Consider the following 27,755-nt stretch of genomic DNA (forward strand, 5'->3'; position numbering starts at 1 on the left):
CCCACCTCCCTTTCCCCCATAACCCCGCGCAGCGCGCTGCAGGCCCCGCCCCTCCCGCCGGCTCTTCCGTCGTCCCGCCCGCGCCCCCCGCCGCCGCCGCCGCTCAGCCCGCGCTTCCGCTTCCCCCCCGCCCTCTTCCCGCCGCCGCCGCCGCCGCCATGGACGTGAAGCGGCTGAAGGTGACCGAGCTGCGCGCCGAGCTCGGCCGGCGCGGCCTGGACGCCCGCGGGCTGAAGGTGGAGCTGGCGCAGCGGCTCCAGGAGGCCCTGGACGCCGAGATGCTGGCGGCGGGGCCCGAGGAGGGAGGAGGAGGCGGTGGCGGCCCCGCCGGGCCCGGCACCGCCGGCGAAGCGGCCGCGCCCCCGGTGCTTCATCCCGGAGGGGGCGGCGAGGAGGAGGAGGAGGAGGACGAGGAGGAGGAGGAGGAGGAGGACGAGGAAGCGCTGCTCGCCGATGAGGACGCGCCCGCCGGGGCTGCGGGCGCCGCGGAGGAGGCGGCTCCGGCCGGGCCCGCCGAGGAGGAGGAGGAGGAGGAGGAGGAGGAGGGCGATGGGGAGGAAGCGGCCGCGGAGCCCGCGTCCCGGGAGGAGCCGCCGGAGGAGCCCCCGGAGCAGCCCCAGGAGCCGGCGGAGGAGCCGCGGGAGGAGCCCCGGGAGGAGCCCGAGGCCGCGGAGCCGCCGGCGGGGCCCCAGGGCGGAGTGAACGGCGCGGAGCGGCCGCCCGAGGAGCCCCCGAGCGGGGACGAGGCCGCGGCCGCGGGGGCCAAGGACGACGAGGAGGAGGAGGAGGGGGCGCCGGCCGGTGAGCGCGGGGGGGCCGGACCGCGAGGCCCCGGTCCCGACCCCCATTCCCGGGGTGGGCGCCGGTTCCTCACCCCCGGTACCCCCCTCGTTCTTGGGGTGGACCCTCCCCGGTTCCCCCCCCCCCCGTTCCCGGGATGGACCCTCCTGGTTCCCCCCCTATTTTTGGGATGGATCCCCCATAGTTTCCCCCGTTCTTGGGATGGACCCCCCCGGTTCCCCCCCGGTTCTCGGGATGGACTCTCCCGGTTCCCCCTCCCCGTTCTTGGGATGGACCCCCCCGGTTCCCGGGATGGACCCCCCCGGTTCCCCCCCCCCCCCATTCCCGGGATGGACCCCCCCGGTTCCCCCCCCCCCCATTCCCGGGATGGACCCCCCCGGTTCCCCCCCCCCATTCCCGGGATGGACCCCCCCGGTTCCCCCCCCCCATTCCCGGGATGGACGCCCCCGGTTCCCCCCCCCCCATTCCCGGGATGGACCCCCCCGGTTCCCCCCCCCCCCATTCCCGGGATGGACCCCCCCGGTTCCCCCCCCCCCCATTCCCGGGATGGACCCCCCCGGTTCCCCCCCCCCCCATTCCCGGGATGGACCCCCCCGGTTCCCCCCCCCCCCATTCCCGGGATGGACCCCCCCGGTTCCCCTCCCCCCCATTCCCGGGATGGACCCCCCCGGTTCCCCTCCCCCCCATTCCCGGGATGGACCCCCCCGGTTCCCCCCCCCCCCATTCCCGGGATGGACCCCCCCGGTTCCCCCCCCCCCCATTCCCGGGATGGACCCCCCCGGTTCCCCTCCCCCCCATTCCCGGGATGGACCCCCCCGGTTCCCCTCCCCCCCATTCCCGGGATGGACCCCCCCGGTTCCCCTCCCCCCCATTCCCGGGATGGACCCCCCCGGTTCCCCCCCCCCCCATTCCCGGGATGGACCCCCCCGGTTCCCCTCCCCCCCATTCCCGGGATGGACCCCCCCGGTTCCCCTCCCCCCCATTCCCGGGATGGACCCCCCCGGTTCCCCCCCCCCCATTCCCGGGATGGACCCCCCCGGTTCCCCCCCCCCCCATTCCCGGGATGGACCCCCCCGGTTCCCCTCCCCCCCATTCCCGGGATGGACCCCCCCGGTTCCCCTCCCCCCCATTCCCGGGATGGACCCCCCCGGTTCCCCCCCCCCCATTCCCGGGATGGACCCCCCCGGTTCCCCTCCCCCCCATTCCCGGGATGGACCCCCCCGGTTCCCCTCCCCCCCATTCCCGGATGGACCCCCCCGGTTCCCCCCCCCCCCATTCCCGGGATGGACCCCCCCGGTTCCCCCCCCCCGTTCCCGGGATGGACCCCCCCGGTTCCCCCCCCCCCCCATTCCCGGGATGGACCCCCCCGGTTCCCCCCCCATTCCCGGGATGGACCCCCCCGGTTCCCCCCCCCCATTCCCGGGATGGACCCCCCCGGTTCCCCCCCCCCAATTCCCGGCATGGACCCCCCCGGTTCCCCCCCCCCCATTCCCGGGATGGACCCCCCCGGTTCCCCCCCCCCCCCATTCCCGGGATGGACCCCCCCGGTTCCCCCCCCCCATTCCCGGATGGACCCCCCCGGTTCCCCCCCCCCCCCCCAATTCCCGGGATGGACCCCCCCGGTTTCCCCCCCCATCCCCCCCGATCATTTTTACGTTTTGCCCGTTTTTGCCGGTTTTGAGCCCAAAGCCGGCGCCGCCGCTTTCGCTTTCTGAGCCGCGGTTTGAGGCAAAACCCCGGGGTTTAGGGGCTTGTGGAGTTGGGGCCTGGTCGGGGGGTGGGGACTTTGGGGCAAAACCCCCGGTTTGGGGCGTTTTGAATGGGGGGGAGCAGAAATCGCTGGGATTGGTCAGAATTATTAATGAATATTATTTATCATAATTTTTAAATTATTGGGTTTTGTTTGGCGGGAGAACCAAAACGTGGGTTTTATACCCATATTTATACATTTAACCTCTTGTTTTGGCCCAAAAACACCAAAAGCGGGCACTTTCACTTTCACCGTCGTTAACGAACCCCGGGTGACGACCCCGCTTTCCCTTTCTCAGCCCAAACCGGGGTTGAATTGCTGGGTTTGGGCTTTTTTGGGCGTTTTGTTGGGGTTTTGCGCCTGGGAAGGAACCGGAAGGGCCGGAAAACGCGGGATTTGGGACCAAAACCTTGGCAGGGGTGGGAGTTTGGGGTTTGGGGTGGAAGTTTGGGGTTTGGGGTGGGAGTTTGGGGTTTGGGGTGGGAGTTTGGGGTTTGGGGTGGGAGTTTGGGGTTTGGGGTGGAAGTTTGGGGTTTGGGGTGGGAGTTTGGGGTTTGGGGTGGAAGTTTGGGGTTTGGGGTGGAAGTTTGGGGTTTGGGGTGGGAGTTTGGGGTTTGGGGTGGGAGTTTGGGGTTTGGGGTGGGAGTTTGGGGTTTGGGGTGGGAGTTTGGGGTTTGGGGTGGGAGTTTGGGGTTTGGGGTGGAAGTTTGGTGGTTTTGGGCATCAAAATGTTCAGAATGGGGGAAATTGGGTGTTTTTTGGGTTTGAACCCTCGGAACGGTGTAAATTTGGGCGTTTTTGGGATCGAAACGTTGGGAACGGTGTAGATTTGGTGTTTATGGTGTAAATTGGGCGTTTTCGGGCGTCAAATCGTTCAGAACGGTGCAAATTTGGTGGGTTTGGGGGTTGAGACGTTTGGAACGGTGCGGATTTGGTGGTTTTGGTGCGGATTTGGTGGTTTTGGTGTGGATTTGGTGGGTTTGGTGCGGATTTGGTGGTTTTGGTGCGGATTTGGTGGGTTTGGTGCGGATTTGGTGGTTTTGGTGCGGATTTGGTGGGTTTGGTGCGGATTTGGTGGGTTTGGTGCGGATTTGGTGGGTTTGGTGCGGATTTGGTGGTTTTGGGGTCAAAACGTTTGGAACGGTGCGGATTTGGTGGTTTTGGTGTAAATTCGGTGGTTTTAGTTTTCAAACACTGCGAATTTGGTGGTTTTGGGCATCAAAACGCTCAGAACGGTGCAAATTTGGTGGTTTTGGGCGTCAGAACGTTCAGAATGGTTGAAATTTGGTGGTTTTGGGTTTCAAACGCTTGGAACGGTGTAGGTTTGGTGTTTTGGGGCTCAAAATGCTCGGAACGGTGTAAATTTGGTGGTTTTGGGCATCAAAACGTTCAGAACGCTGTAAATTTGGCGTTTATGGTGTAAATGGGGTGTTTTGGGGCTCAAAATGCTTGGTATGGTGTAAATTTGGCGATTTGGGGCATCAAAACGTTCAGAACGGTGTAGATTTGGCGTTTTTGGGCTGGAAATGGTGTAAATTTGGTGGTTTTGGGCATCAAAACGCTCAGAACGCCGTAAATTCGCTGTTTTGGGGCATCAAAACGTTCAGAATGGTGTAAATTTGGTGGTTTTGAGCGTCAAAGCGTTCAGAACGGTGCAAATTTGGTGTTTGCGGTGCGAATTTGGCGTTTTTGGGGCTCAAAACGTTCAGGATGGTCTGAGTTTTGTGGATTTTGGGGTTTCAAACACTGGGAACGGTGCGAATTTGGTGTTTGTGGTGTAAATTGGGTGTTTTGGGCATCAAAACGTTTGGAACGGTGCAGATTTGGCGTTTTTGGGCATCAGAGCCTTCAGAACGGTGCAAATTTGACGTTTGTGGTGTGAATTTGGTGGTTTTGGGCGTCAAAACGTTCAGAACGGTGTGAATTTGGTGGTTTTGGGGCTCAAAACATTCAGAAAGGTGCAGATTTGGCGTTTTTGGGCATCAAAACGTTCAGAACGCTGTAAATTTGGCGTTTTTGGGGCTCAAAACGTTCGGAACGCCGTGAATTTTGTGGTTTTGGGGTTTCCAACGCGTGGAACGGTGCGAATTTGGCGTTTATGGGGTAAATGGGGTGTTCTGGGCATCAAAACGTTCGGAACGGTGCAGATTTGGCGTTTTCGGGACTCAAAACGTTCAACGCCGTAAATTTGGCGTTTTCGGACATCAGAGTGTTCAGAACGGTGCAAATTGGGCGTTTTTGGGCTCAAAACACTCAGAACGGTGCAAATTTAGCGATTTTGGGCATCGAAATGTTCAGAACGCGGTAAATTTGGCATTTTGGGGCTCAAAACGTTCAGAACGGTGTGGATTTGGGGGTTTCAAACACTTGGAACGGTGTGAATTTGGCGTTTATGGGGTAAATGGGGTGTTTTGGGCATCAAAACGTTCAGAACGGTGCAAATCGGGCGTTTTTGGACATCAGAGTGTTCAGAACGGTGTAAATTGGGTGTTTTTGGGCATCAAAGCGTTCAGAACAGTGCAAATTTAGTGGTTTTGGGCATCAAAACATTTAGAACGGTGTGAATTTGGTGTTTATGGGGTAAATTGGGTGTTTTGGGCATCAAAGCGTTCAGAACGGTGCAAATCGGGCGTTTTTGGGCATCAAAATGTTCAGAATGCTGTAAATTTGGCGTTTTTGGGCTCAAAACGTTCAGCACGCCGTAAATTTGGTATTTTTGGTGTAAATCTGGCGTTTTTGGGCTCAAAACGTTCGGCACGCCGTAAATTTGCCGTTTCCGGGCGCCGAAGCGTTGGGAACGGCACCAATTGGCCGCTCGCGGTGCGAATTCGGCGTTTTTGGGGCTCAAAACGCTCGGGAGGCCGCGAATCGCGCGTTTCTGGGTCAATCCGGGCGTTTCTGGCGGGGGCGGCCCGGGCCGGGGGGTTTCCCCGTTCCCGGCGTGACCGGGGGTCCCTGGGGTCCGGCAGGCGCGGGGGCCCCGGACGGCGAGCGGCGGGGGCTGAAGCGCCCGCGGGACGAGAAGGACGAGCACGGCCGGGCCTTCCACGAGTTCCGCGAGGAGGCGCACAGCAGCCGGTCAGCCCCGCTCATTAACCCCGCTCATTAACGCCCCCTCATTAACGCCTCAAGTGGCCCCGCCCCCCTCATTGACCCCGCCCCCTCGTTGGCCCCGCCCCGCAGCTCCAAGTCGCCGCCCCCCCCCGAGGAGGAGGCGCGGGAGGAGGAGGACGAGAGCCTGGTGCTGATCGACACCTGTGAGGGGCCCGCCTGGGGCACATTCCCGCCGTTTGGGGCAAATCCGGGGGGGGGGGGGCGCGGATGCGGCGCGGGGGTTGGGGGGGGTTGGGGGGGTTTTGGGGTGGGTTGGGGTGGGTTGGGGTGGTTTTGGGGGGCGGTTTTGGGGTGGGTTGGGGTGGTTTTGGGGTGGGTTGGGGTGGTTTTGGGGGGGGTTTTGGGGTGGGTTGGGGTGGTTTTGGGGGGCGGTTTTGGGGTGGTTTTGGGGGGCGGTTTTGGGGTGGTTTTGGGGGGCGGTTTTGGGGTGGTTTTGGGGGGCGGTTTTGGGGTGGGTTGGGGTGGTTTTGGGGGGCGGTTTTGGGGTGGGTTGGGGTGGTTTTGGGGTGGGTTGGGGCGGTTTTGGGGTGGGTTGGGGTGGTTTTGGGGGTGGTTATGGGGTGAATTGGGGCGGTTTTGGGGGGTGGTTTTGGGTGGGGGGTTTGGGGGCGATTTTGGGGTGAATTGTGATGTTTGGGGGCAGTTATGGGGCGGTTTTGGGGTGAATTGTGGTGGTTTTGGGGGGTGGTTATGGGGTCGGTTTCAGGTCCCTTTCGGGTCCCTTTCGGGTCGGTTTCGGGTCCATTTCGGGTCGGTTTTGGGTCGGTTTTGGGTCGGTTTTGGGTCGGTTTCGGGTCGGTTTCGGGTCCATTTCGGGTCGGTTTCGGGTTGTCCGTTGCTGATTTTGGGTGTTTTTCCGGTTTGCGCAGACACGTCGGACCTGCAGTTCCAGGCGTCGCGGGACGGGTACGGCGGGCGGCCCCTGCTGGCCGAGCGCTTCCCGGGGCTCTGGGCCGGCGCGCGCTGCACCCACGGCGTCCGCAGCGGCCGCGTCTGCTTCGAGGCCAAGGTGCGACGGCCGCTTCCGGGGCTCCTGGGGACGCTTCCGGGGTCTTGGGGCCATTTTGGGGGCTGTTTCCGGGGTCTTGGGGGCATTTCCAGGGGCGTTTCCGGGTCCCTTGGGGGCATTTCCGGTGTCTGGGAGGCCACTTCCGGGACTCTTGGGGCCATTTCCGGGCTCCTGGGGCTGTCTTGGGGGCATTTCCAGGGCCGTTTCCGGGTCCCTTGGGGGCATTTCTGGTGTCTGGGAGGCCATTTCCGGGTCCCTTGGGACCACTTCCAGGCTCCTGGGGCCGTTTTGGGGGCTGTTTCCGGGCTCTTGGGGGCATTTCCAGGGGCGTTTCCGGGTCCCTTGGGGGCGTTTCTGGGTCCCTTGGGGGCATTTCCGGTGTCTGGGAGACCACTTCCAGGGCTCCTGGGGACACTTCCGGGGTCTTGGGGGCATTTCCAGGGCCATTTCCGGGTCCCTTGGGGGCGTTTCCGGTGTCTGGGAGGCCACTTCCGGGGCTCCTGGGGACACTTCCGGGGTCTTGGGGGCATTTCCAGGGCCATTTCCGGGTCCCTTGGGGGCGTTTCCGGTGTCTGGGAGGCCACTTCTGGGGGTCTTGGGACCACTTCTGGGGTCTTGGGGCCGTTTCCCAGCATTTGGGGAGCGTTTTGGGGGCATTTCCCGGGTGTTTTGGGGGTGTTTCCTGATGATTTCCAGGGGGCATTTCCCAACGTTTCCTGGGTGTTTTGGGGGCGTTTCCCAGTGTTCTGGGGGGTGTTTCCTCGGCGTTTTGGGGGGCATTTCCCAGCATTTTGGGGGCGTTTCCCAACGTTTCCTGGGCGTTCAGGGGGCGTTTCCTGGGTGTTTTGGGGGTGTTTCCTGATGGTTTGCAGGGGGCATTTCCCAACGTTTCCTGGGCGTTTGGGGGGCGTTTCCTGGGCGTTTCCTGGGCATTTTGGGGGCATTTCCCAACGTTTCCTGGGCGTTTGGGGGGCGTTTCCTGGGTGTTTCCCGGGCATTTTGGGGGCATTTCCCAATGTTTCCTGGGCGTTTGGGGGGCGTTTCCCGGCGTTCGGGGGGCATTTCCTGGGCGTTTCCTGGGCGTTTTGGGGGCGTTTCCCGGGCGTTGTGGGCGCGTTTGGCGCCGTTTCCGGGCGTTTCCGCGCCCCCCCCGTCGCTCCCGGTCCCCCCGAGCCGTGGGGCGCGGGCCGTGGGGCGACGGGGCCGTTTGGCGCAGGTGGCGCAGAGCCTGCCGGGGCCGGAGGGCAGCGCGGCGGTGCCGCTCTTCCGCGTGGGCTGGTCCGTGGATTTCTCGCACTCGCAGCTCGGTAACGGCCGCCCCTCCCCCGCCCCGCCCCCTCCCCCACCCCGCCCCCCGTCCTCGTTAGCGGGCGCTGACGAGCGATGGCGGCGCAGGGGAGGACGAGTTCTCCTACGGCTACGACGGGCGGGGGCTGAAGGTGGAGAACGGGGCCTTCGAGGAGTTCGGGCCCAGCTTCGGCGAGGGGGACGTCATCGGATGCTTCGCGGTGAGGGGGGAGGGGGAAGGGGCGGGGGGGAGGGGGGGTGGCGGGAGAGGGGAAGGGAGGGGGAAAAAGGGGGGGAAGTGAGAGGAAAAAGGGGGAAAGTGAGGGGAAAAAGGGGGGGAAGTGAGAGGAAAAAGGGGGGGAAGTGAGAGGAAAAAGGGGGGGAAGTGAGAGGAAAAAGGGGGGGAAGTGAGAGGAAAAAGGGGGGGAAGTGAGAGGAAAAAGGGGGGGAAGTGAGAGGAAAAAGAGGGGGGAAGTGAGGGGAAAAAGGGGGAAAGTGAGGGGAAAAAGGGGGGAATGAGAAGGAAAAGGGAAATGAGAGGGAAAAGGGGGAAGAGTGAGAGGAAAAAACGGGGGGAAGTGAGGAAAAGTGAGAGGAAAAAGAAGGGGGGAAGTGAGAGGAAAAAGGGGGGGAAGTGAGAGGAAAAAGAAGGGGGGAAGTGAGAGGAAAAAGGGGGGGAAGTGAGAGGAAAAAGGGGGGGAAGTGAGAGGGAAAGGAGGGAAGTGAGGGGAAAAAGGGGGGAATGAGAAAAGGGAAATGAGAGGGAAAAGGGGGAAGAGTGAGAGGAAAAAACGGGGGGAAGTGAGGAAAAGTGAGAGGAAGAAGGGGGGGAAGTGAGAGGAAGAAGGGGGGGAAGTGAGAGGAAAAAGAAGGGGGGAAGTGAGAGGAAAAAGGGGGGGAAGTGAGAGGGAAAGGAGGGAAGTGAGGGGAAAAAGGGGGGAATGAGAAAAGGGAAATGAGAGGGAAAAGGGGGAAGGGTGAGAGTAAAAGGGGGAAAAGTGAGAGGAAAAAACGGGGGGAAGTGAGGAAAAGTGAGAGGAAAAGGAGGGGGGAAGTGAGAGGAAAAGGAGGGGGGAAGTGAGAGGAAAAGGAGGGGGGAAGTGAGAGGAAAAGGAGGGGGAAGTGAGAGGAAAAAGGGGGGAAATGAGAGGAAAAAAGGGTGGAGCCGCCCTGTTGACGTTCTGGACGGGACCTCCGTGGGCGCTGTGCCGATGTCTCCCTGTTGTGTGCAGGACCTCAATGGCCGTTGTGCTCATGTCCGTCTGTCCCTCACAGGACCTCAGTGGCCGTTGTGCTCATGTCCGTCTGTCCCTCACAGGACCTCAGTGGCCGTCGTGCTCATGTCCGTCTGTCCCTCACAGGACATCAATGGCCATTGTGCTCATGTCCGTCTGTCCCTCACAGGACCTCGATGGCCGTTGTGCTCATGTCCGTCTGTCTCTCACAGGACCTCAATGGCCGTTGTGCTCATGTCCGTCTGTCCCTCACAGGACATCAATGGCCGTTGTGCTCATGTCCGTCTGTCCCTCACAGGACCTCAGTGGCCGTTGTGCTCATGTCCGTCTGTCCCTCACAGGACCTCAATGGCCGTTGTGCTCATGTCCGTCTGTCCCTCACAGGACCTCAATGGCCGTTGTGCTCATGTCCGTCTGTCCCTCACAGGACCTTGACGGGGAGGCGCTGGAGCCGCCATGTTGATGTTTCCGTGTTTCTCACAGGATTTCAGTGGCCGTTGCGTTCCCATTTCTCTGTCTCTCGCAGGATCTTGATGGGGAGGCGGTGGAGCCGCCATGTTGACGTTCTAGACAGGATCTCAATGGCAGCCATACTGATGTGTCTCTGTCTCTCGCAGGACTTTGAGGGGAAGGCGGTGGAGCCGCCGTGTTGGCGTTCTAGACAGGACCTCAATGGCCATTGTGCTCATGTTCCTCTGTCCCTCACAGGGCCTTGATGGGGAGGCGGTGGAGCCGCCATGTTGACGTTCTAGACAGGATCTCAATGGCAGCCATACTGATGTGTCTCTGTCTCTCGCAGGACTTTGAGGGGAAGGCGGTGGAGCCGCCATGTTGACGTTCTAGACAGGACCTCAATGGCCGTTGTGCTCGTGTTTCTCTATCTGACACAGGACTTTGAGGGGAAGGCGGTGGAGCCGCCGTGTTGACGTTCCAGACAGGACCTCAATGGCCGTTGTGCTGATGTCTCCATGTTCTATGCAGGATTTCAATGGCCGTCGTGCTGATGTTTCCTTGTCTCTCACAGGACTTTGAGGGGAAGGCGGTGGAGCCGCCGTGTTGACGTTCTAGACAGGACCTCAATGGCCGTTGTGCTCATGTTCCTCTATCCCTCACAGGATCTTGATGGGGAGGCGGTGGAGCCGCCATGTTGACGTTCCAGGCAGGACCTCGATGGCAGCCATACTGATGTGTCTCTGTCTCTCGCAGGACCTTGATGGGGAGGCAGTGGAGCCGCCATTGTCACATTTCCATGTTTCTCACAGGACCTCAATGACCGTTGTGCTCGTGTTTCTCTATCTGACACAGGACTTTGAGGGGAAGGCGGTGGAGCCGCCATGTTGACGTTCCAGACAGGACCTCAATGGCCATTGTGCTCATGTTCCTCTGTCCCTCACAGGACCTTGATGGGGAGGCGGTGGAGCCGCCATGTTGACGTTCTAGACAGGATCTCAATGGCCGTTGTGCTCACGTTTCCCTGTTTCTCACAGGACCTTGATGGGGAGGCGGTGGAGCCGCCATGTTGACGTTCTAGACAGGATCTCAATGGCCATTGTGCTCACGTTTCCCTGTTTCTCACAGGACTTTGATGGGGAGGCGGTGGAGCCGCCATGTTGACGTCCCAGACAGGACCTCGATGGCCGCCATACTGACGCGTCTCTATCTCTCGCAGGACTTCGAGGGGGAGGTGGTGGAGCTGTCGTTCTCCAAGAACGGGGCGGCGCTGGGCGCGGCGTTCGCGGTGCCGCGGGCGGCGCTGGGGGGCCGCGCGCTGTTCCCCCACGTCCTGTGCCGGAGCTGCGCCGTGGAGCTCAACTTCGGGCAGCGCGAGCAGCCCCTGCACCCCCCGCCCCCCGGCTTCGCCTTCATCCACGCGCTGCCCCCCGAGCTGCGCGAGCGCGCGCCCCGGCCGCCCCGCGGCGCCGACGACTGCGAGGTGAGCGCCGCTTCCCGTGGGGGGTCCGTGGGTCCCCGGCGCCCCGGGCGCTCCTCGCCGTGGGGGGTCCGTGGGTCCCCGGCGCCCCGGGTGCTCCTCCCCGTGGGGCGGTCCGTGGGTCCCCGGCGTCCCGGGTGCTCCTCGCCGTGGGGGGTCCGTGGGTCCCCGGCGCCCCGGGCGCTCCTCGCCGTGGGGCGATCCGTGGGTCCCCGGTGTCCCGGGCGCTCCTCGCCGTGGGGGGTCCGTGGGTCCCCGCTGTCCCGGGCGCTCCTCGCCGTGGGGCGATCCGTGGGTCCCCGGTGTCCCGGGCGCTCCTCGCCGTGGGGGGTCCGTGGGTCCCCGGCGTCCCGGGCGCTCCTCGCCGTGGGGGGTCCGTGGGTCCCCGGTGTCCCGGGCGCTCCTCGCCGTGGGGGGTCCGTGGGTCCCCGGCGTCCCGGGCGCTCCTCGCCGTGGGGCGATCCGTGGGTCCCCGGTGTCCCGGGCGCTCCTCGCCGTGGGGCGATCCGTGGGTCCCTGGTGTCCCGGGCACTCCTCCCCGTGGGGTGATCCGTGGGTCCCCGGTGTCCTGGGTGATCCGTGGGTCTTCACCCCGACCCCTTTTTCCCCCTTTTTCACCCCAGAAACGCCGCTTCTTCCTCACCCCGAGCCCTTTTTCCCCCATTTTTCCCCATTTTCAGGTGTTTTCTCTCACATCATTCCCCATTTTCGGGTGTTTCCTCCTGCGTTTTCACTCACAGTGCCCATTTTCGGGCGTTTTTGGGCGTTTTCTCCTGCATTTTCACTCACAATGCCCGTTTTTGGGCGATTTCGCGCACGTTATTGCCTGGTTTTGGGCATTCTCGCTCATGTTGTTGCCTGTTTTGGGTGTTATTGCCCATTTTGGGCGTTGTCGCTCATGCTGTTGCCCGTTTGGGGCGTTCTCACTCACATTATTGCCTGTTTCGGGTGTTCTCGCTCATGTTATTGCCCGTTTTGGGTGTTATTTCCCGTTTTGGGCACTTTGGGTCACATTATTGCCCGTTTGGGCGTTATTGCCCGTTTTGGGTGATTTTGCTCAGATCATTGCCCGTTTTGGGCGTTATTTCCCATTTTGGGGCGCTTTGGGTCCCATTGTTGCCAGTTTTTGGGTGCTGTGCCCCGCAGGTGCTGCTCATGGTCGGGCGTTGTTGCCCGTTTTGGGCGCTTTGGGTCACATCCTGGCCCGTTTGGGCGCTGTGCCCCACAGGTGCTGCTGATGGTCGGGCGTTGTTGCCCGTTTTGGGCGTTATTTCCCGTTTTGGGCGCTTTGGGTCCCATCCTGGCCCGTCTGGGCGCTGTGCCTGCAGGTGCTGCTCATGGTCAGGTGTTCTTGCCCGTTTGGGCGCTTTGGGTCACATCCTGGCCCGTTTTTGGGCGCTGTGCCCGCAGGTGGTGCTGATGGTCGGGCGCTCTTGCCCGTTTTGGGTGATTTTGCTCCCATTGTTTGCTCGCATTGCTCACATCACAGGTGCTGCTCATGGTCGGGTGTTATTGCCCGTTTGGGCGCTTTGGGTCACATCCTGGCCCGTTTGGGCGCTTTGGGTCACATCCTGGCCCGTTTTTGGGCGCTGTGCCCGCAGGTGCTGCTCATGGTCGGGCGTTCTTGCCCGTTTTGGGCGCTTTGGGTCCCATTGTTGCCCGTTTTTGGGCGCTGTGCCCCACAGGTGCTGCTCATGGTCGGGCGTTGTTGCCCGTTTGGGTGCTTTGGGTCCCATCCTGGCCCGTCTGGGCGCTGTGCCCGCAGGTGCTGCTGATGGTCGGGCGTTGTTGCCCGTTTTGGGTGCTTTGGGTCCCATCCTTGCCCGTTTTGGGCGCTGTGCCCGCAGGTGGTGCTGATGGTCGGGCGTTGTTGCCCGTTTTGGGGCGCATTGGGTCCCATCCTGGCCCGTTTTGGGCGCTGTGCCCGCAGGTGGTGCTCATGGTCGGGTGTTCTTGCCCGTTTTGGGCGCTTTGGGTCACATCCTGCCCGTCTGGGCGCTGTGCCCGCAGGTGGTGCTGATGGTCGGGTGTTATTGCCCATTTGGGCGCTTTGGGTCACATCCTGCCCGTCTGGGCGCTGTGCCCGCAGGTGCTGCTCATGGTTGGGCGTTATTGCCCGTTTGGGCACTTTGGGTCCCATCCTTGCCCATTTTTGGGCGCTGTGCCCGCAGGTGCTGCTCATGGTCGGGCGTTATTGCCCGTTTGGGCGCTTTGGGTCACATCCTGGCCCGTTTGGGCGCTTTGGGTCCCATCCTGGCCCGTCTGGGCGCTGTGCCCCACAGGTGCTGCTCATGGTGGGGCTGCCGGGCGCGGGGAAGACGACGTGGGCCCAGCAGCACTCGCGGGAGAACCGGGAGAAGCGCTTCAACCTGCTGGGCAGCGAGGGCGTGCTCAGGCAGCTCCGGGTGGGCCAGGGGGACCCCAAAAACATGGGGGGGGACCCCAAAATGGGGGGGGACACGGGGGCTGGGCAGCGAGGGCGTGCTCAGGCAGCTCCGGGTGGGCCAGGGGGGACCCCAAAAACGGGGGGGGTACGGGGGGGCTGGGCAGCGAGGGCGTGCTCAGGCAGCTCCGGGTGGGCGAGGGGGGGGACCCCAAAATGGGGGGGACCCCAAAAACATGGGGGGGGACACCGGGGCTGGGGAGCCAGGGCGTGCTCAGGCAGCTCCGGGTGAGCGGGGGGGGACCCCAAAAACATGGGGGGGGACCCCAAAGATGGGGATATGGGGGGGGTTTCCACATTTGCACCCTTTTGGTCCCCAAATCCCCCCTCATTGTCCCCCATTTCCCCTCCCAACCCCCACGTTCCCCCCTCACCTGTGTCCGTGTGTCCGTCCCCGTGTCCCCTAATGGTGTCCGTGTGTCCATCCCAATATCCCCTGTGTCCGTGTGTCCGTCCCCATGTCCCCAGCTGTGTCCGTGTGTCCATCCCCATGTCCCCCAACCGCGTCCGTGTGTCCGTCCCTCTGTCTGTGTCCGTCCCCCTGTCTGTCCCCTGTGTGTGTCCGTGTGTCTGTCCCCTTGTCCCCTGACCATGTCCGTGTGTCTGTCCCTGTGTCTCCTGATTGTGTCCACGTGTCCATCCCTGTGTTCCCTGACTGTGTCCGTGTGTCTGTCCCCATGTCCCATGTCCCTTGACCACGTCTGTGTGTCCGTCCCCGTGTCCCCTGACCGTGTCCGTGTGTCCGTCCCTGTGTCCCCTGACCGTGTCCCTGTGTCCATCCCCGTGTCCCATGTTCCATATCCCCTGTGTCCGTGTGTCCGTCCCCGTGTCCCCCGGCCGTGTCCGTGTGTCCGTCCCCGCGTCCCCGCCCCCTGACGGCGTCCGTCTGTCCGCCCGCAGCCCCGCGGTCCGTCTGTCCCCGAGCCGGACGCGGCGGCGCGGGATCTGCTGACTCAGCAGGCGGCGCAGTGCCTCAGCAAACTGGTGCAGATCGCCCCGCGCGCCCGGCGCAACTTCATCCTCGACCAGGTGCTCGTTACCGCCCCCCTAATTAACGCCCCCCCCTTCATTAACGCCCCCCCCAACTTCATCCTCGACCAGGTGCTCGTTACCGCCCCCCCCTAATTAACGCCCCCCCCAACTTCATCCTCGACCAGGTGCTCGTTAGCGCCCCCCCCTAATTAACACCCCCCCAACTTCATCCTCGACCAGGTGCTCGTTAGCGCCCCCCCTAATTAACGCCCCCCCCAACTTCATCCTCGACCAGGTGCTCGTTAGCGCCCCCCTAATTAATGCCCCCCCCAACTTCATCCTCGACCAGGTGCTCGTTAGCGCCCCCCTAATTAACGCCCCCCCAACTTCATCCTCGACCAGGTGCTCGTTAGCGCCCCCCCCTAATTAACGCCCCCCCCAACTTCATCCTCGACCAGGTGCTCGTTAGCGCCCCCCCCTAATTAACGCCCCCCCGCTTCGTTAACGCCCGCGCGGTTCATTAACGACCCCCCCCGCTTCATTAACACCCGCAGGGTTCGTTAATTAACGCCCGCACACCCGCTCCTCCCTGGGGGCCGCGCCCCAAAAGGGGCGGTTTGGGCGCCATTTTTGAACCGGTTTTGGCGCCATTTTTTGAACTGGTTTTGGCGCCATTTTTGAGGCAGCTTTGGCGCCATTTTGAGCCCCTGAGGCGGTTTTGGCGCCATTTTTTGAACCGGTTTTGGTGCCATTTTTGAGGTGACTTTGGCGCCATTTTTGAGGCAGCTTTGGCGCCATTTTGAGCCCCTGAGGCGGTTTTGGCGCCATTTTTTGAACTGGTTTTGGCGCCATTTTTGAGGCAGCTTTGGCGCCATTTTGAGCCCCTGAGGCAGTTTTGGTGCCATTTTTTGAGATTATTTTGGTGCCGTTTTGTCCCTGAGGCGGTTTTGGCGCCGTTTTTTGAGGTGGATTTGGTGCCATTTTGGCCCCTGAGATGGTTTTGGTGCCATTTTTGAGGTGGTTTTGGGGCCATTTTGAGACCTGAGGTGACTTTGGCGCCATCTTTGCGGCACTTTTGGCGCCATTTTTGGAGCTGTTTTTGGCGCCATTTTGCGGCGCTTTTGGCGCCATCTTTGCGACGGTTTTGGCGCCATTTTTTGAGCTGTTTTTGGCGCCATCTTGCGGCGCTTTTGGTGCCATTTTGCAACAGTTTTGGCGCCATTTTTTGAGCTGTTTTTGGCGCCGTTTTGCAGTGGTTCTGGCACCATTTTTTGAGCTGTTTTTTGCGCCGTTGGGGCCACGGTTCTGGCGCCATTTTTTTAGCTGTTTTTGGCGCCATCTTTGCGGCGCTTTTGGCACCATTTTGCGGCGGTTCTGGCACCATTGGGGCTGCGGTTCTGGCGCCATCTTTGCAGCGGTTCTGGCGCCATTTTTTGAGCTGTTTTTGGCGCCATCTTTGCAGCGGTTCTGGCGCCATTTTTTGAGCTGTTTTTGGCGCCATCTTGCAGCGGTTCTGGCACCGTTGGGGCCTCGGTTCTGGCGCCATTTTTTGAGCTGTCTCTGGCGCCGTCGGGGCCTTGGTTGTGGCACCACCTTGCGGCGGTTCTGGCGCCATCTTGCGATGGTTTTGGTGCCATTTTTTGGGCTGTTTTTGGCGCCATTGGGGCCTTGGTTCTGGTGCCGTTGGGGCTGCGGTTGTGGTGCCACCGTGCGGCGGTTCTGGCGCCATTGGGGCCTTGGTTCTGGCGCCATTGGGGCCTTGGTTGTGGCGCCACCCTGCGGCGGTTCTGGCGCCATTGGGGCCGTGGTTGTGGCGCCATCTTGCGGCGGTTGTGGCGCCCCCGTGCGGCGGTCGTGGCGCCATTGGGGCCGCGCCCCCGCTGACGCGCGCTGCGTCCCGCAGTGCAACGTGTACAACTCGGGGCAGCGGCGCAAGCTCCAGGCCTTCCGGGGGTTCCAGCGCAAGGTGGTGGTCGTGGTGCCCGACGAGCAGGAGTGGGAGCGGCGCCTGGGGCTGCGCAGGGAGGCCGAGGGCGAGGACGTGCCGGCCTCCGTCATGCTGGAGATGAAGGGTGCGGGCGGGGGGGCGGGGGGGACATGGGGACATGGGGGCGATGGGGACACTGGGGGTGATGGGGACATTGGGGACATGGGGGGCCATGGGGACATGGGGGGTGATAGGGACATTGGGGACATTGGGGGTGATGGGGGCGATGGGGACATGGGGGTGATGGGGACATGGGGGTGATGGGGACATGGGGACATGGGGGTGATGGGGACATGGGGACATGGGGGTGATGGGGACATGGGGGTGATGGGGACACTGGGGACATGGGGGGCGATGGGAACATGGGGGGTGATAGGGACATTGGGGACATTGGGGGTGATGGGGGCGATGGGGACATGGGGGCGATGGGGACATGGGGGTGATGGGGACATGGGGGTGATGGGGACATGGGGACATGGGGGTGATGGGGACATGGGGGTGATGGGGACATGGGGACATGGGGGGTGATGGGGACATGGGGGTGATGGGGACACTGGGGACATGGGGGTGATGGGGACACTGAGGACGTGGGGGTGATGGGGACATGGGGGCAATGGGGGTGATGGGGACATTGGGGGCGATGGGGACACTGGGGGACATGGGGGTGATGGGGACACTGGGGCCATGGGGGGCAATGGGGGCCATGGGACAATGGGTTCGATGGGAGTGATGGGGACAGTGGGGGCGATGGGGGCATTGGGGATGATGGAGACATTGGGGGCGCTGCGGGCCATGGGGGTGATGGGGACACTGGGGACATGGGGGGCGATGGGGACAATGGGGGTGATGGGGACATTGGGGGCAATGGGGGGATGGGGACAATGGGGGCGATGGGGACATGGGGGCAATGGGGACACTGGGGGTGATGGGGACATGGGGGTGATGGGGACAGTGGGGGCTGTGAGGGCAATGAGGGCATTGGGGGCAATGGGGGGGATGGGGACAATGGGGACATGGGGGGCAATGGGGACAGTGGGGACAATGGGGGCGATGGGGACATTGGGGGCAATGGGACAATGGGGGTGGTGGGGACAGTGGGGGTGATGGGGGCGATGAGGACATTGGGGACAATGGGGCAATGGGGACATGGGGACGTTGGGGTCGATGGGGGCACTGGGAACCCTGACGGGCTCTGCCCCCCTCCCCACTTTGGGCCCAATTCCCCCATTTTCCGTCCCATTTCCCCCCAGTTCCAGTCTCCCCACCCCCACTGAACGGGGGGGGAGCCCCTTCCCCCATTTTGGGCTGAATTCCCCCGTTTTTGGTCCATTTCCAGTCAACCTCAGCCGCCCAGAGCCGGGGCCGCGGGCCCACTTTGGGCTGAAACCCCCAGGCTTTGCCGCCATTTTGGGCCCAATTCCCCCACTTTTTCTCCCATTTCCGCCCAACTTCCGCCCCCCCCACCCCCCCAGTGCCCGGGGGGGTCCCCTTTGGGTCCAAACGCCGCGTTTTTGGTGTTTCCAGCCCATTCCAGCCCCACTGAACCCCTGAGGAGCTTTCCCGCCATTTTGGGCTGAGTTCCCTGCACTTCCCGAATGCACCAGTGAGGCCCCTTCCCCCATTTTGGGTCCAACTCCCCCATTTTGGGCCGAATTCCCCCATTTTCCGTCCCATTTCCCCCCACCCCCACCCCCAGTGCCCAGGGGGGGTCCTGTTTGGGTCCAAACGCCGCGTTTTTGGTGTTTTAGGCCAATTCCAGCCTCCCAGAGCCGGGGCCGCGGGCCCACTTTGGGCTGAAACCCCCAGGCTTTGCCGCCATTTTGGGCCCAATTCCCCCATTTTGGGCCGAATTCCCCCATTTTCCGTCCCATTTCCCCCCACCCCCGCCCCCAGTGCCCAGGGGGGGTCCTGTTTGGGTCCAAACGCCGCGTTTTTGGTGTTTTAGGCCAATTCCGGCCTCCCAGAGCCGGGGCCGCGGGCCCACTTTGGGTTGAAACCCCCAGGCTTTGCCACCATTTTGGACCAAATTCCCCCATTTTCCGTCCCATTTCCCCCCAGTTCCAGTCTCCCCACCCCCACTGAACACGGGGGGGTCACTTTGCTCTCATTTTGGTCTGAATTCCCCCGTTTTTGGTCCATTTCCAGTCAACCTCAGCCGCCCAGAGCCGGGGCCGCGGGCCCACTTTGGGCTGAAACCCCCAGGCTTTGCCGCCATTTTGGGCCCAATTCCCCCACTTTTTCTCCCATTTCCGCCCAACCCCCGCCCCCCCCACCCCCCCAGTGCCCGGGGGGGGTCCCGTTTGGGTCCAAACGCCGCGTTTTGGGCGTCTGTAGCCAATTTCAGCGTGCCGGAGCCGGGCGAGCAGGCCGCGCAGGTGCTGTTTGCGGCGCTGCCCCGCGAGGCCGCGCTGGCCCTGGTGCAGCGGCTGCGCGAGGAGGCCCGGAAGATGCTGCCCCCCCCCGAGAAGCGGCCGGGCCGGCGCAACAACCGCAGCAAACGCAGCCGGCAGAACCGGCAGCGCGGGCACGGATACGGTGGGGAACGGGGCCAAAACGGGGGGAAATGGGGGTGGAAATGGGGGGGGAAATGGGGGGGAAATGGGGGGAGGGGAGGGGCGGGGGGGCCGGCGCAACAACCGCAGCAAACGCAGCCGGCAGAACCGGCAGCGCGGGCACGGATACGGTGGGGAACGGGGGGAAATGGGGGGGGAAATGGGGGGAAATGGGGGGAAACGGTGGGGAAATGGGGGGGAATGGGGGAAATGGGAGGGAATGGGGAGGGAAATGGGGGGGGAAATGGTGGGAAATGGGGGAAATGGGGGGGGAACGGGGGGAAATGGGGGGAAATGGGGCGGAAATGGGGGGGAAATGGGGCGGAAATGGGGGGGAAATGGGGTGGAAATGGGGTGGGAAATGGGGGGGGGGAGGGGCGGGGGGGCCGGCGCAACAGCCGCAGCAAACGCAGCCGGGAGAACCGGCAGCGCGGGCACGGATACGGTGGGGAATGGGGCCAAAACGGGGGGAAATGGGGGGGAAATGGTGGGAAATGGGGGAGAAATGGGGGGAAATGGGGTGGGAAATGGGGTGGGAAATGGGGGGGAAATGGGGGGGAAATGGGAAATGGGGTGGGAAAGGGGGGGAATGGGGGAAATGGGGGGGAATGGGGGAAATGGGGGGGAAATGGGGTGGGAGTGGGGGAAATTGGGGAAAACGGGGAATGGGGGAAATGGGGGGGGGTGGGGGGTGGGGGGGGCGAAAACGCGGGGGAAATGGGGTGGAGCATGGGGGTTTGGGGGAGAAAATGGTGATGGGGTGGGGGAGGGGTGCGGGGAAAAATGGGGTGAAAAATGGGGGTTTTGGGTTTCCTGTGTGCTTGGTGCCAATGGCGGCGTTTCTGGGGTTAACCGCGGTGGTTTTGGGGTTAATCGCGGTGGTTTTGGGGTGAATCGCGGTGGTTTTGGGGTGAATCGCGGTGTTTTGGGGCTGATCCGGTGTTTCTGGTGCTGTGCCCAGGGGGCGGGCAGCGCTGTGGTGGTTTTGGGGTGAATCGCGGTGGTTTTGGGGTGAATCGTGGTGGTTTTGGGGTGAATCGCGGTGGTTTTGGGGCTGATCCGGTGTTCCCGGTGCTGTGCCCAGGGGGCGGGCAGTGCTGTGGTGGTTTTGGGGTGAATCGCGGTGGTTTTGGGGCTGATCCGGTGTTTCTGGTGCTGTGCCCAGGGGGCGGGCAGTGCTGTGGTGGTTTTGGGGTGAATCGCGGTGGTTTTGGGGCTGATCCGGTGTTTCTGGTGCTGTGCCCAGGGGGCAGGCAGCGCTGTGGTGGTTTTGGGGTGAATCGCGGTGTTTTGGGGCTGATCCGGTGTTTCTGGTGCTGTGCCCAGGGGGCGGGCAGCGCCGTGGTGTTTTGGGGTGAATTGCGGTGGTTTTGGGGCTGATCCGGTGTTTCTGGTGCTGTGCCCAGGGGGCGGGCAGCGCCGTGGTGTTTTGGGGTGAATCGCGGTGTTTTGGGGCTGATCCGGTGTTTCTGGTGCTGTGCCCAGGGGGCGGGCAGTGCTGTGGTGGTTTTGGGGTGAATCGCGGTGGTTTTGGGGCTGATCCGGTGTTCCCGGTGCTGTGCCCAGGGGGCGGGCAGTGCTGTGGTGGTTTTGGGGTGAATCGCGGTGGTTTTGGGGCTGATCCGGTGTTTCTGGTGCTGTGCCCAGGGGGCGGGCAGTGCTGTGGTGGTTTTGGGGTGAATCGCGGTGGTTTTGGGGCTGATCCGGTGTTCCCGGTGCTGTGCCCAGGGGGCGGGCAGTGCTGTGGTGGTTTTGGGGTGAATCGCGGTGGTTTTGGGGCTGATCCGGTGTTTCTGGTGCTGTGCCCAGGGGGCGGGCAGCGCCGCGGGTTCGACAGCCGCGCGTACGGGGGGCAGCAGCAGCAGCCGTACTGGGGGCAGCCGGGAAACCGAGGGGTGAGACCCCCAAGTAACCCCCCCATTGACCCCCATTGACCCCCATTGACCCCATAGACCCCATTGACCCCCATTGACCCCCATAGACCCCCATTGACCCCAGTACTGGGGGCAGCCGGGAAACCGAGGGGTGAGACCCCGAATAACCCCCATAGACCCCCATAGACCCCCATAGACCCCCATAGACCCCATAGACCCCCATAGACCCCATTGATCCCCATTGACCCCATTGACCCCAGTACTGGGGGCAGCCGGGAAACCGAGGGGTGAGACCCCAAATGACCCCCATTGACCCCCCCCATTGACCCCCATAACACCCCATAGACCCCATAGACCCCATAGACCCCATAGACCCCATAGACCCCATAGACCCCATTGACCCCCATAGACCCCATTGACCCCAGTACTGGGGGCAGCCGGGAAACCGAGGGGTGAGACCCCAAAATGACCCCCATTGACCCCCATTGACCCCCATTGACCCCATAGACCCCATTGACCCCCATTGACCCCAGTACTGGGGGCAGCCGGGAAACCGAGGGGTGAGACCCCAAAATGACCCCCATAGACCCCCATAGACCCCCATTGACCCCCCCATAGACCCCCATAACACCCCATTGACCCCCATTGACCCCCATTGACCCCAGTACTGGGGGCAGCTGGGAAACCGAGGGGTGAGACCCCAAAATGACCCCCCCATTGACCCCCATTGACCCCCATTGACCCCCATTGACCCCCATTGACCCCATTGACCCCATTGACCCCCATTGACCCCAGTACTGGGGGCAGCCGGGAAACCGCGGGGTGAGACAGACCCAGGATGCCCCCACGTCCCCCCCACATCCCCCCCACTTCCCCCCACTTCCCCCCACGTCCCCCCCCACTTCCCCCCACGTCCCCCCCCCACGTCCCCCCCCACTTCCCCCCACGTCCCCCCCCACTTCCCCTCCACTTCCCCCCACGTCCCCCCCCGCGTTCCCCCCGTCCCCCCCCCGTGACGCCGTCCCCGTTGCCAGGGCTACCGCAACTTCTACGAGCGCTACCGCGGGGACTACGAGCGCTTCTACCCGCGGGACTACGAGTACAACCGCTACCGGGACTACTACCGGCAGTACAACCGCGAGGTAACGGCCCCGCCACAGCCGCGCCCCTGCCCGCCGGGACCACCCCCGCACCCGCTGCAGCCAGCCCGAACCACCCCCGGGTCACCGTCACCACCGGTGACAGCCCCCATACCGGCTACAACCAACCCGAACCACCCCCGGGTCACCGTCACCACCGGTGACAGCCCCCATACCGGCTACAACCAACCCAAACCACCCCCGGGTCACCGTCACCACCGGAACCACCCCCGCACCGGTTACAACCAACCCAAACCACCCCCCTGTCACCGTCACCACCGGTGACAGCCCCCGGTGTCACCGTCACACCCGGAACCACCCCCACACTGGTTACAACCAACCCAAACCACCGGCCCCACCCCCTGGGCGGCCCCACCCCCTGGGCGGCCCCACCCCCTGGGCGGCCCCACCCCCTGGGCGGCCCCACCCCCTGAGCGGCCCCGCCCCCTGAGCAGCCCCGCCCCCTGAGCAGCCCCCTCCCCCTGGCCGGCCCCTCCCCCTGGCTGGCCCCGCCCCCTCACCAGCCCTGCCCCCTGGCCGGCCCCGCCCCCTCACCAGCCCCGCCCCCTGGCGGCCCCGCCCCTGACGGCCCCTCCCCTGCAGTGGCAGAGTTACTATCAGGACCGGGAGCGCTACTACAGGAACTACTACGGCTACCAGGGCTACCGGTGAACGGGCCCACCGCGGGGGGGGGCAACGGCCCCCACCGCGGGGGGGGGGAAACAACCCCCCACCATGGGGGAGGGGCAACAACCCCCCCCACCGCGGGGGAGGGGCAACAACCCCCACCATGGGGGAGGGGCAACAACCCCCCCACCATGGGGGAGGGGCAACGACCTCCACCGCGGGGGAGGGGCAACAACCCCCCCACCATGGCGGAGGGGCAGAACCACCCCCAACCAACGTGGGGGGAGGGGCAGAACCACCCCAAACCACCATGGGGGGAGGGGAAGGACCCAAACCAACATGGGGGGGAGGGGCAAAAATACCCCAAACCACCATGGGGGGGAGGGGCAGAACCACCCCAAACCACCATGGCGGGGGGGGAGGGAGGGGCAAAAATACCCCAAAAATTGTAAAAACCCCCCAAAAAACGTCGTTTGTTTCCTTTTTTTTTTTTTTAAAGTTTGTTGGAAAAAAACAACAAAAAAAACACCAAAAAAAAAGACAAAAAAAAAGACAAAAAAAAAGACAAAAAGCCCCAATTGTTGTAAAATTTGTGAAAAAAACAAAAACACCGCAAAAAAAAAAAAGAAAAAAAGGCGGGAAATTTGTAGCGGGGGGAGGGGAGGGGAGGGGGGGGTGGGGGAGGGGGTTCCGGCGGGAGGGGGCGGGGCGGCGCGGGCGGGTTCGTTGCCCCAAATCCCCGCTGATCCCGTGGGGGTTTCCTCATTTGGGGGGGGGGGCGGGGTTTGGGGTGAAAAGCGGCGATTTGGCCACTTCGGCTGCAAATGCCGGGAATTCCCCTCCCCCCCCCCCCCCCCCCATTAAATTTCCCTTCAAAAACAACAAAAAAACCACAAAATCGGGACTTTTGTCTTTTTTTCCGCGTTTTTCATGGGGTTTGGATTCGTTAATTGAGGGGGGAGGGGAGATCTGGGGTCTCCCCCCCTCCCCCCCCCTCCCCTCCCCCCCATTGATTCCTCAGGGAGCGAAATCTCGTTAGCGGGGCCTTAATTAACGAGGGGAGCTCCCGGGTGGGCGAATTAATGGGGGGGGGGTAATTAAGGGGGGGGGGGTAATTAAGGGGAAATTGATCATTTTTACCCATTTTCCTCATTTTTGGGGGGTTTTTTTCTGCTTTTGTTCCCTTTTTCACCCATGGGGGAGGGGAGGGGAGGGAGACCCCGCCCCCCCGCCCCCTCCCCCACCCCACGTGAGCTGTACCGACCCCGCCCCTCCCCCACCGACCCCGCCCCTCCCCCACCGACCCCGCCCCTCCCCCACCGACCCCGCCCCTCCCCCCCCCGTTTTTAGAATAAAACTCAAGTGCTGACCCAGCCCCGGCTGCTCCTTGGGGGAGGGGCGGGGGGGCCAGGCCGGGGCTGGGGGGTTTAGGCCTGGTCTGGGGGGTTTAGACCTCGTTTGGGGGGTTTAGGTTGGGTCTGGGGGGTCTAGGTCTGATTTTGGGGGTTTAGGCCTGGTCTGGGGGGTTTAGGTTGGGTTTGGGGGGTTTAGGCCTGATTTGGGAGCTTTAGGCCTGGTCTGGGGGTCTAGGCCTGATTTCAGGGCTTTAAGCCTGGTTTGAGGGGTTTAGGCCTGGTCTGGGGTTTTTAGGCCTGTTTGCAGGGTTTAGGCCGGGTTTGGGGTTTTTAGGCCTGGTTTGGGGGATTTCGGCCGGGTTTGGGGTGTTTAAGCCTGGTTTGGGGTGTTTAAGCCTGGTTTGGGGTGTTTAGGACTGGTTTGGAGGGCTGGTGTGGGTTTGGGGGCTTTAGGCCTGGTCTGAGGGGTTTAGGCCTGATTTTGGGGGTTTAAGCCTGGTTTGTGGGTTTTAGGCCTGGTCTGAGGGTTTAGGCCTGGTTTGGGGGCTTTAGGTTGGGTCTGGGGGTTTTAGGCCTGATTTTGGGGGTTTAGGCCTGGTCTGAGGGGTTTAGGCCGGGTTTGGGGGGTTAGGACAGGTTTGGGGGGTTCAGGTTGGGTCTGGGGGCTCTAGGCCGGGGTTGGGGGGTGGGGGTGACCCTGGGCCTGTTTTGGGGGTTGAGCCTGGGTTGGGGGTCCAGGCCTGGCCGGAAGGGGGGGGGGGGGGGGGGTCTCCATGGCAACCACGTGGGCAGCGCCGCCATCTTGGAACGGGCGCCGCCATCTTGGGACGGGCAGAGGGGGCGGGGGAGGGGGCGGGGTGACCGGGGGGGGGGGTGGGGGGGGTGGGGGGGTGGGGGGGGTGGGGGGGGTGGGTCCCCCCCGAACCGCTGGGGACCCCCCCGCGAGGCCCCTCCCCCCGCCATTGGCACCAATCAGAGCCCAGAGAACCCGATGACGTTTTATTCTGGTGCTGGGGGGTGGGGGGTGGGTTCACTATGGGGATGTGGGGCTGCCCCCCAAGTTCTGGGGCTGCCCCCCAAGTGCGGTGAATAACGTGACAACCCCCCCAGTTATGGCCCAGCCGCCCCATGACCGCTTGGACCCCCAAGCTATGGGGCAGCCCCCCAAGCCATGGGGTGACCACCCAACCATGGGGCAGCCCCCCAAGCCATGGGGAAGCTCCCAAAGCTATGGGGCAGCCCCCACCCATGGGTCAGCCCCCCACCCATGGGTCAGCCCCCCATCCATGGGTCAGCCCCCCATCCATGGAGTGCCCCCCACCCATGGGTCAGCCCCCATCCATGGTGCAGCCCCCCCATCCATGGAGCACCCCCCATCCATGCAGTGCCCCCCATCTATGGGTCAGCCCCCCATCCATGGAGCGCCCCCCATCCATAGGGTGCCCCCCATCCATGGGGTGCCCCCCATCCATGGAGCACCCCCCATCCATGGAGCACCCCCCATCCATGGTGCAGCCCCCCATCCATGGGTCAGCCCCCCATCCATGGACCAGCCCCCATCCATAGGGTGCCCCCCATCCATGGGGTGCCCTCCATCCATGGTGCAGCCCCCCCATCCATGGGGTGCCCCCCACCCGTGGGGCGCCCCGCCCGTGGGCTCAGAGCAGGGCGCAGAAGAATTTCTTCTCGCGGAACGGGTTCTCGGAGGTGGGCACGGGGGTGATCAAGGGGTCCTCGCAGGCGTGGGCGTCGCAGTACGAGAGCAGCTCGGCCGCCGCCTTCGACACCTGCGGGAGACCCCCAAGTGTGGGGCGGGGGACACCCAAGTGTGGGGTGACCCACACGTGTGGGGTGAGGGACCCCCCAGGGTGGGGTGAGGGACCCCCAGGGTGGGGCGGGAGACCCCCAGGGTGGGGTGACCCACACGTGTGGAGCAAGGGACCCACAGGTGTGGGGTGAGAGACCCTCAAGTGTGGGGTGAGAGACGCCCCCAGGGTGAGGTGACCCACACACGTGGGGTGAGGGACCCAGAGGGTGGGGTGAGAGACCCCCAGGGGTGGGGTGACTCCCCAAGTGTGGGGTGAGAGACCCACAAGCATGAGGTGACCCACACGTGTGGGGTGAGAGACCCCCAGGGTGGGGTGAGGGACCCCCAGGTGTGGGGTGAGAGACCCCCAAGTGTGGGGTGACCCATGCGTGTGGGGCAAGGGACCCCCAGGGTGGGGTGAGAGACCCACAAGCGTGAGGTGGCCACCACGTGTGGGGCACAGACCCCCAAGTGTGGGGTGAGAAACCCCCCAGGGTGGGGTGAAGGACCCACAGGTGTGGGGTGAGAGACCCCCCTGGAGTGGGGGGACCCACAAGTGTGGGGCACAGACCCACAAGTGTGGGGTGACCGACTCCCCATAGTGGGGTTACAGACTCCCCAAGTGTGGGGCACAGACCCCCAAGTGTGGAGTGACCCCCGAGTGTGGGGTGAGAGACCCCCAAGTGTGGGGTGACCCCCAAGCGTGGGACACAGACCCCCAGGTGTGGGGTAACCAACCCCCCATAGTGGGGTGACCCCCCCCCAGAGTGGGTTAACAGACCCCCCCAAGTGTGGGGTGAGCGACCCCCAAGTGTGGGGCGGTGCCCCCAAGTGTGGGGCGGTGCCCCCCAAGTGCGGGGCGGTGCCCCCAGGTGCGGGGCGGTGCCCCCCAAGTCCGGGGTGGTGCCCCCCAAGTGCGGGGTGAGCGACCCCCAAGTGTGGGGCGGTGCCCCCAGGTGCGGGGCGGTGCCCCCCAAGTGTGGGGCGGTGCCCCCCAAGTGCTGGGCGGTGCCCCGAGCGCGGGCGGCGCCCCCACCTTGATGCGGCACATGCTGGCCTCGATCTTGAGCTGCTCCACCATCTTGCGCGCCTGCCCGATGCTCATGGTGCTGTTCACGGGGGTCTCGCCCTTCATGGGGGGGCTGGGCACGGAGACCGGGGGTGACCCCTCCCCCCACCGCCACATCACCCCCCCAAATCTGGGGGAAAGTGGGGGCTCCCCCCCAAAAACAGGCGGGGGTGGTAACGTCTACCCCATTGACCCCTATGGGATGGGGGGTGGGATCGCCCACCCCATTGACCCCTATGGGAGGATGGGAACGTCACCCCCCCTAAAAATACCCATAATAAGGGGGGGTCTGGGACTCTACCCCCCCCCAACCCCATAGCGTGGGGGGCTGGGGTGCCCCCATAATACGGGGGGGCCTGGATCCTGATCCCCCCCCCAAATTACCCGAAAATGGCGGGGGGGGCTCAGCGCCCTCCCCAATACAAACGGGGGGGATATGGGGGTGACCCCCCCCAAATGCTCCGGAACGGGGGCCTTGGCGCCCCCCCCCCAAACCCCGATGTCCCCATCCCCCAATTCCCATCTCCGCCTCCCCGAACCCCCCCGGTTTCGCCCCAAATCCCCCCGGTGCTCAACCCCCGCCCCCCCCCCCATTTCCACCCCCACCCCAGGCCCCCAACCCCCGCCCCCCCCCAATTTCCACCCCCACCCCAACCCCCCCACCCCCCCCAGCCCCCCAGCCCCCCAACCCCCGCCCCCCCACCTCTGCGGCGCTCGGACCGGAGCTCGGAGCGGGCGGAACCACCGGGGGCGGGGGGGGCGGGGAGGGAAGGACCGGCCCGGCCCCTCCCCCCGCCCCGCCCG

At 63.8% G+C, this 27,755-nt stretch overlaps 2 protein-coding genes across 5 annotated transcripts; one reads left to right on the top strand and one right to left on the bottom strand.

Moving 5' to 3' along the window:
* The first annotated feature begins 70 nt into the window (after window positions 1–70).
* HNRNPUL2 (heterogeneous nuclear ribonucleoprotein U like 2) lies at window positions 71–22,960 on the top strand. Of its 3 annotated transcripts, none has more exons than XM_071801461.1 (15): window positions 71–801; window positions 5,521–5,629; window positions 5,735–5,808; window positions 6,535–6,674; window positions 7,891–7,981; window positions 8,070–8,182; window positions 10,866–11,129; window positions 13,409–13,531; window positions 14,470–14,598; window positions 16,445–16,613; window positions 18,863–19,063; window positions 20,890–20,975; window positions 21,989–22,096; window positions 22,697–22,769; window positions 22,904–22,960. In XM_071801461.1, exons 1-14 carry the CDS (start codon window positions 159–161, stop codon window positions 22,763–22,765), a joined length of 2,319 nt encoding a protein of 772 aa, XP_071657562.1. In that variant the 5' UTR covers window positions 71–158; the 3' UTR covers window positions 22,766–22,769; window positions 22,904–22,960. The 3 variants fall into 3 exon arrangements, with proteins under 3 accessions (XP_071657562.1, XP_071657563.1, XP_071657561.1); XM_071801462.1 differs by lacking the exon at window positions 22,904–22,960 and adding an exon at window positions 22,821–22,853; XM_071801460.1 differs by lacking the exon at window positions 22,904–22,960 and having other exon boundaries at window positions 22,697–22,814.
* A 2,708-nt stretch (window positions 22,961–25,668) lies between these two features.
* On the bottom strand, window positions 25,669–27,755 carry GNG3 (G protein subunit gamma 3). Of its 2 annotated transcripts, XM_071801465.1 has the most exons (3): window positions 27,655–27,755; window positions 26,919–27,024; window positions 25,669–25,862 (listed from the first exon to the last, which is right to left on the bottom strand). In XM_071801465.1, exons 2-3 carry the CDS (start codon window positions 27,015–27,017, stop codon window positions 25,734–25,736), a joined length of 228 nt encoding a protein of 75 aa, XP_071657566.1. In that variant the 5' UTR covers window positions 27,018–27,024; window positions 27,655–27,755; the 3' UTR covers window positions 25,669–25,733. The 2 variants fall into 2 exon arrangements, with proteins under 2 accessions (XP_071657566.1, XP_071657565.1); XM_071801464.1 differs by lacking the exon at window positions 27,655–27,755 and having other exon boundaries at window positions 26,919–27,423.

The sequence above is a fragment of the Patagioenas fasciata genome, chromosome 39 (assembly GCF_037038585.1).
Source record: "Patagioenas fasciata isolate bPatFas1 chromosome 39, bPatFas1.hap1, whole genome shotgun sequence".
Lineage (NCBI taxonomy): Eukaryota > Metazoa > Chordata > Aves > Columbiformes > Columbidae > Patagioenas > Patagioenas fasciata.

Excerpts from the sequence above, each read along its gene's own strand:
- HNRNPUL2 (XM_071801461.1), top strand. The coding sequence starts at position 159 with ATGGACGTGAAGCGGCTGAAGGTGACCGAGCTGCGCGCCGAGCTCGGC. Across the intron at positions 6,675-7,890 it reads GCGTCTGCTTCGAGGCCAAG|GTGGCGCAGAGCCTGCCGGG; the intron begins GTGCGACGGCCG and ends CGTTTGGCGCAG. Across the intron at positions 22,097-22,696 it reads ACCGGCAGTACAACCGCGAG|TGGCAGAGTTACTATCAGGA; the intron begins GTAACGGCCCCG and ends CCTCCCCTGCAG.
- GNG3 (XM_071801464.1), bottom strand. The coding sequence starts at position 27,068 with ATGTGGCGGTGGGGGGAGGGGTCACCCCCGGTCTCCGTGCCCAGCCCC. Across the intron at positions 25,863-26,918 it reads CCAGCATGTGCCGCATCAAG|GTGTCGAAGGCGGCGGCCGA; the intron begins GTGGGGGCGCCG and ends GGTCTCCCGCAG.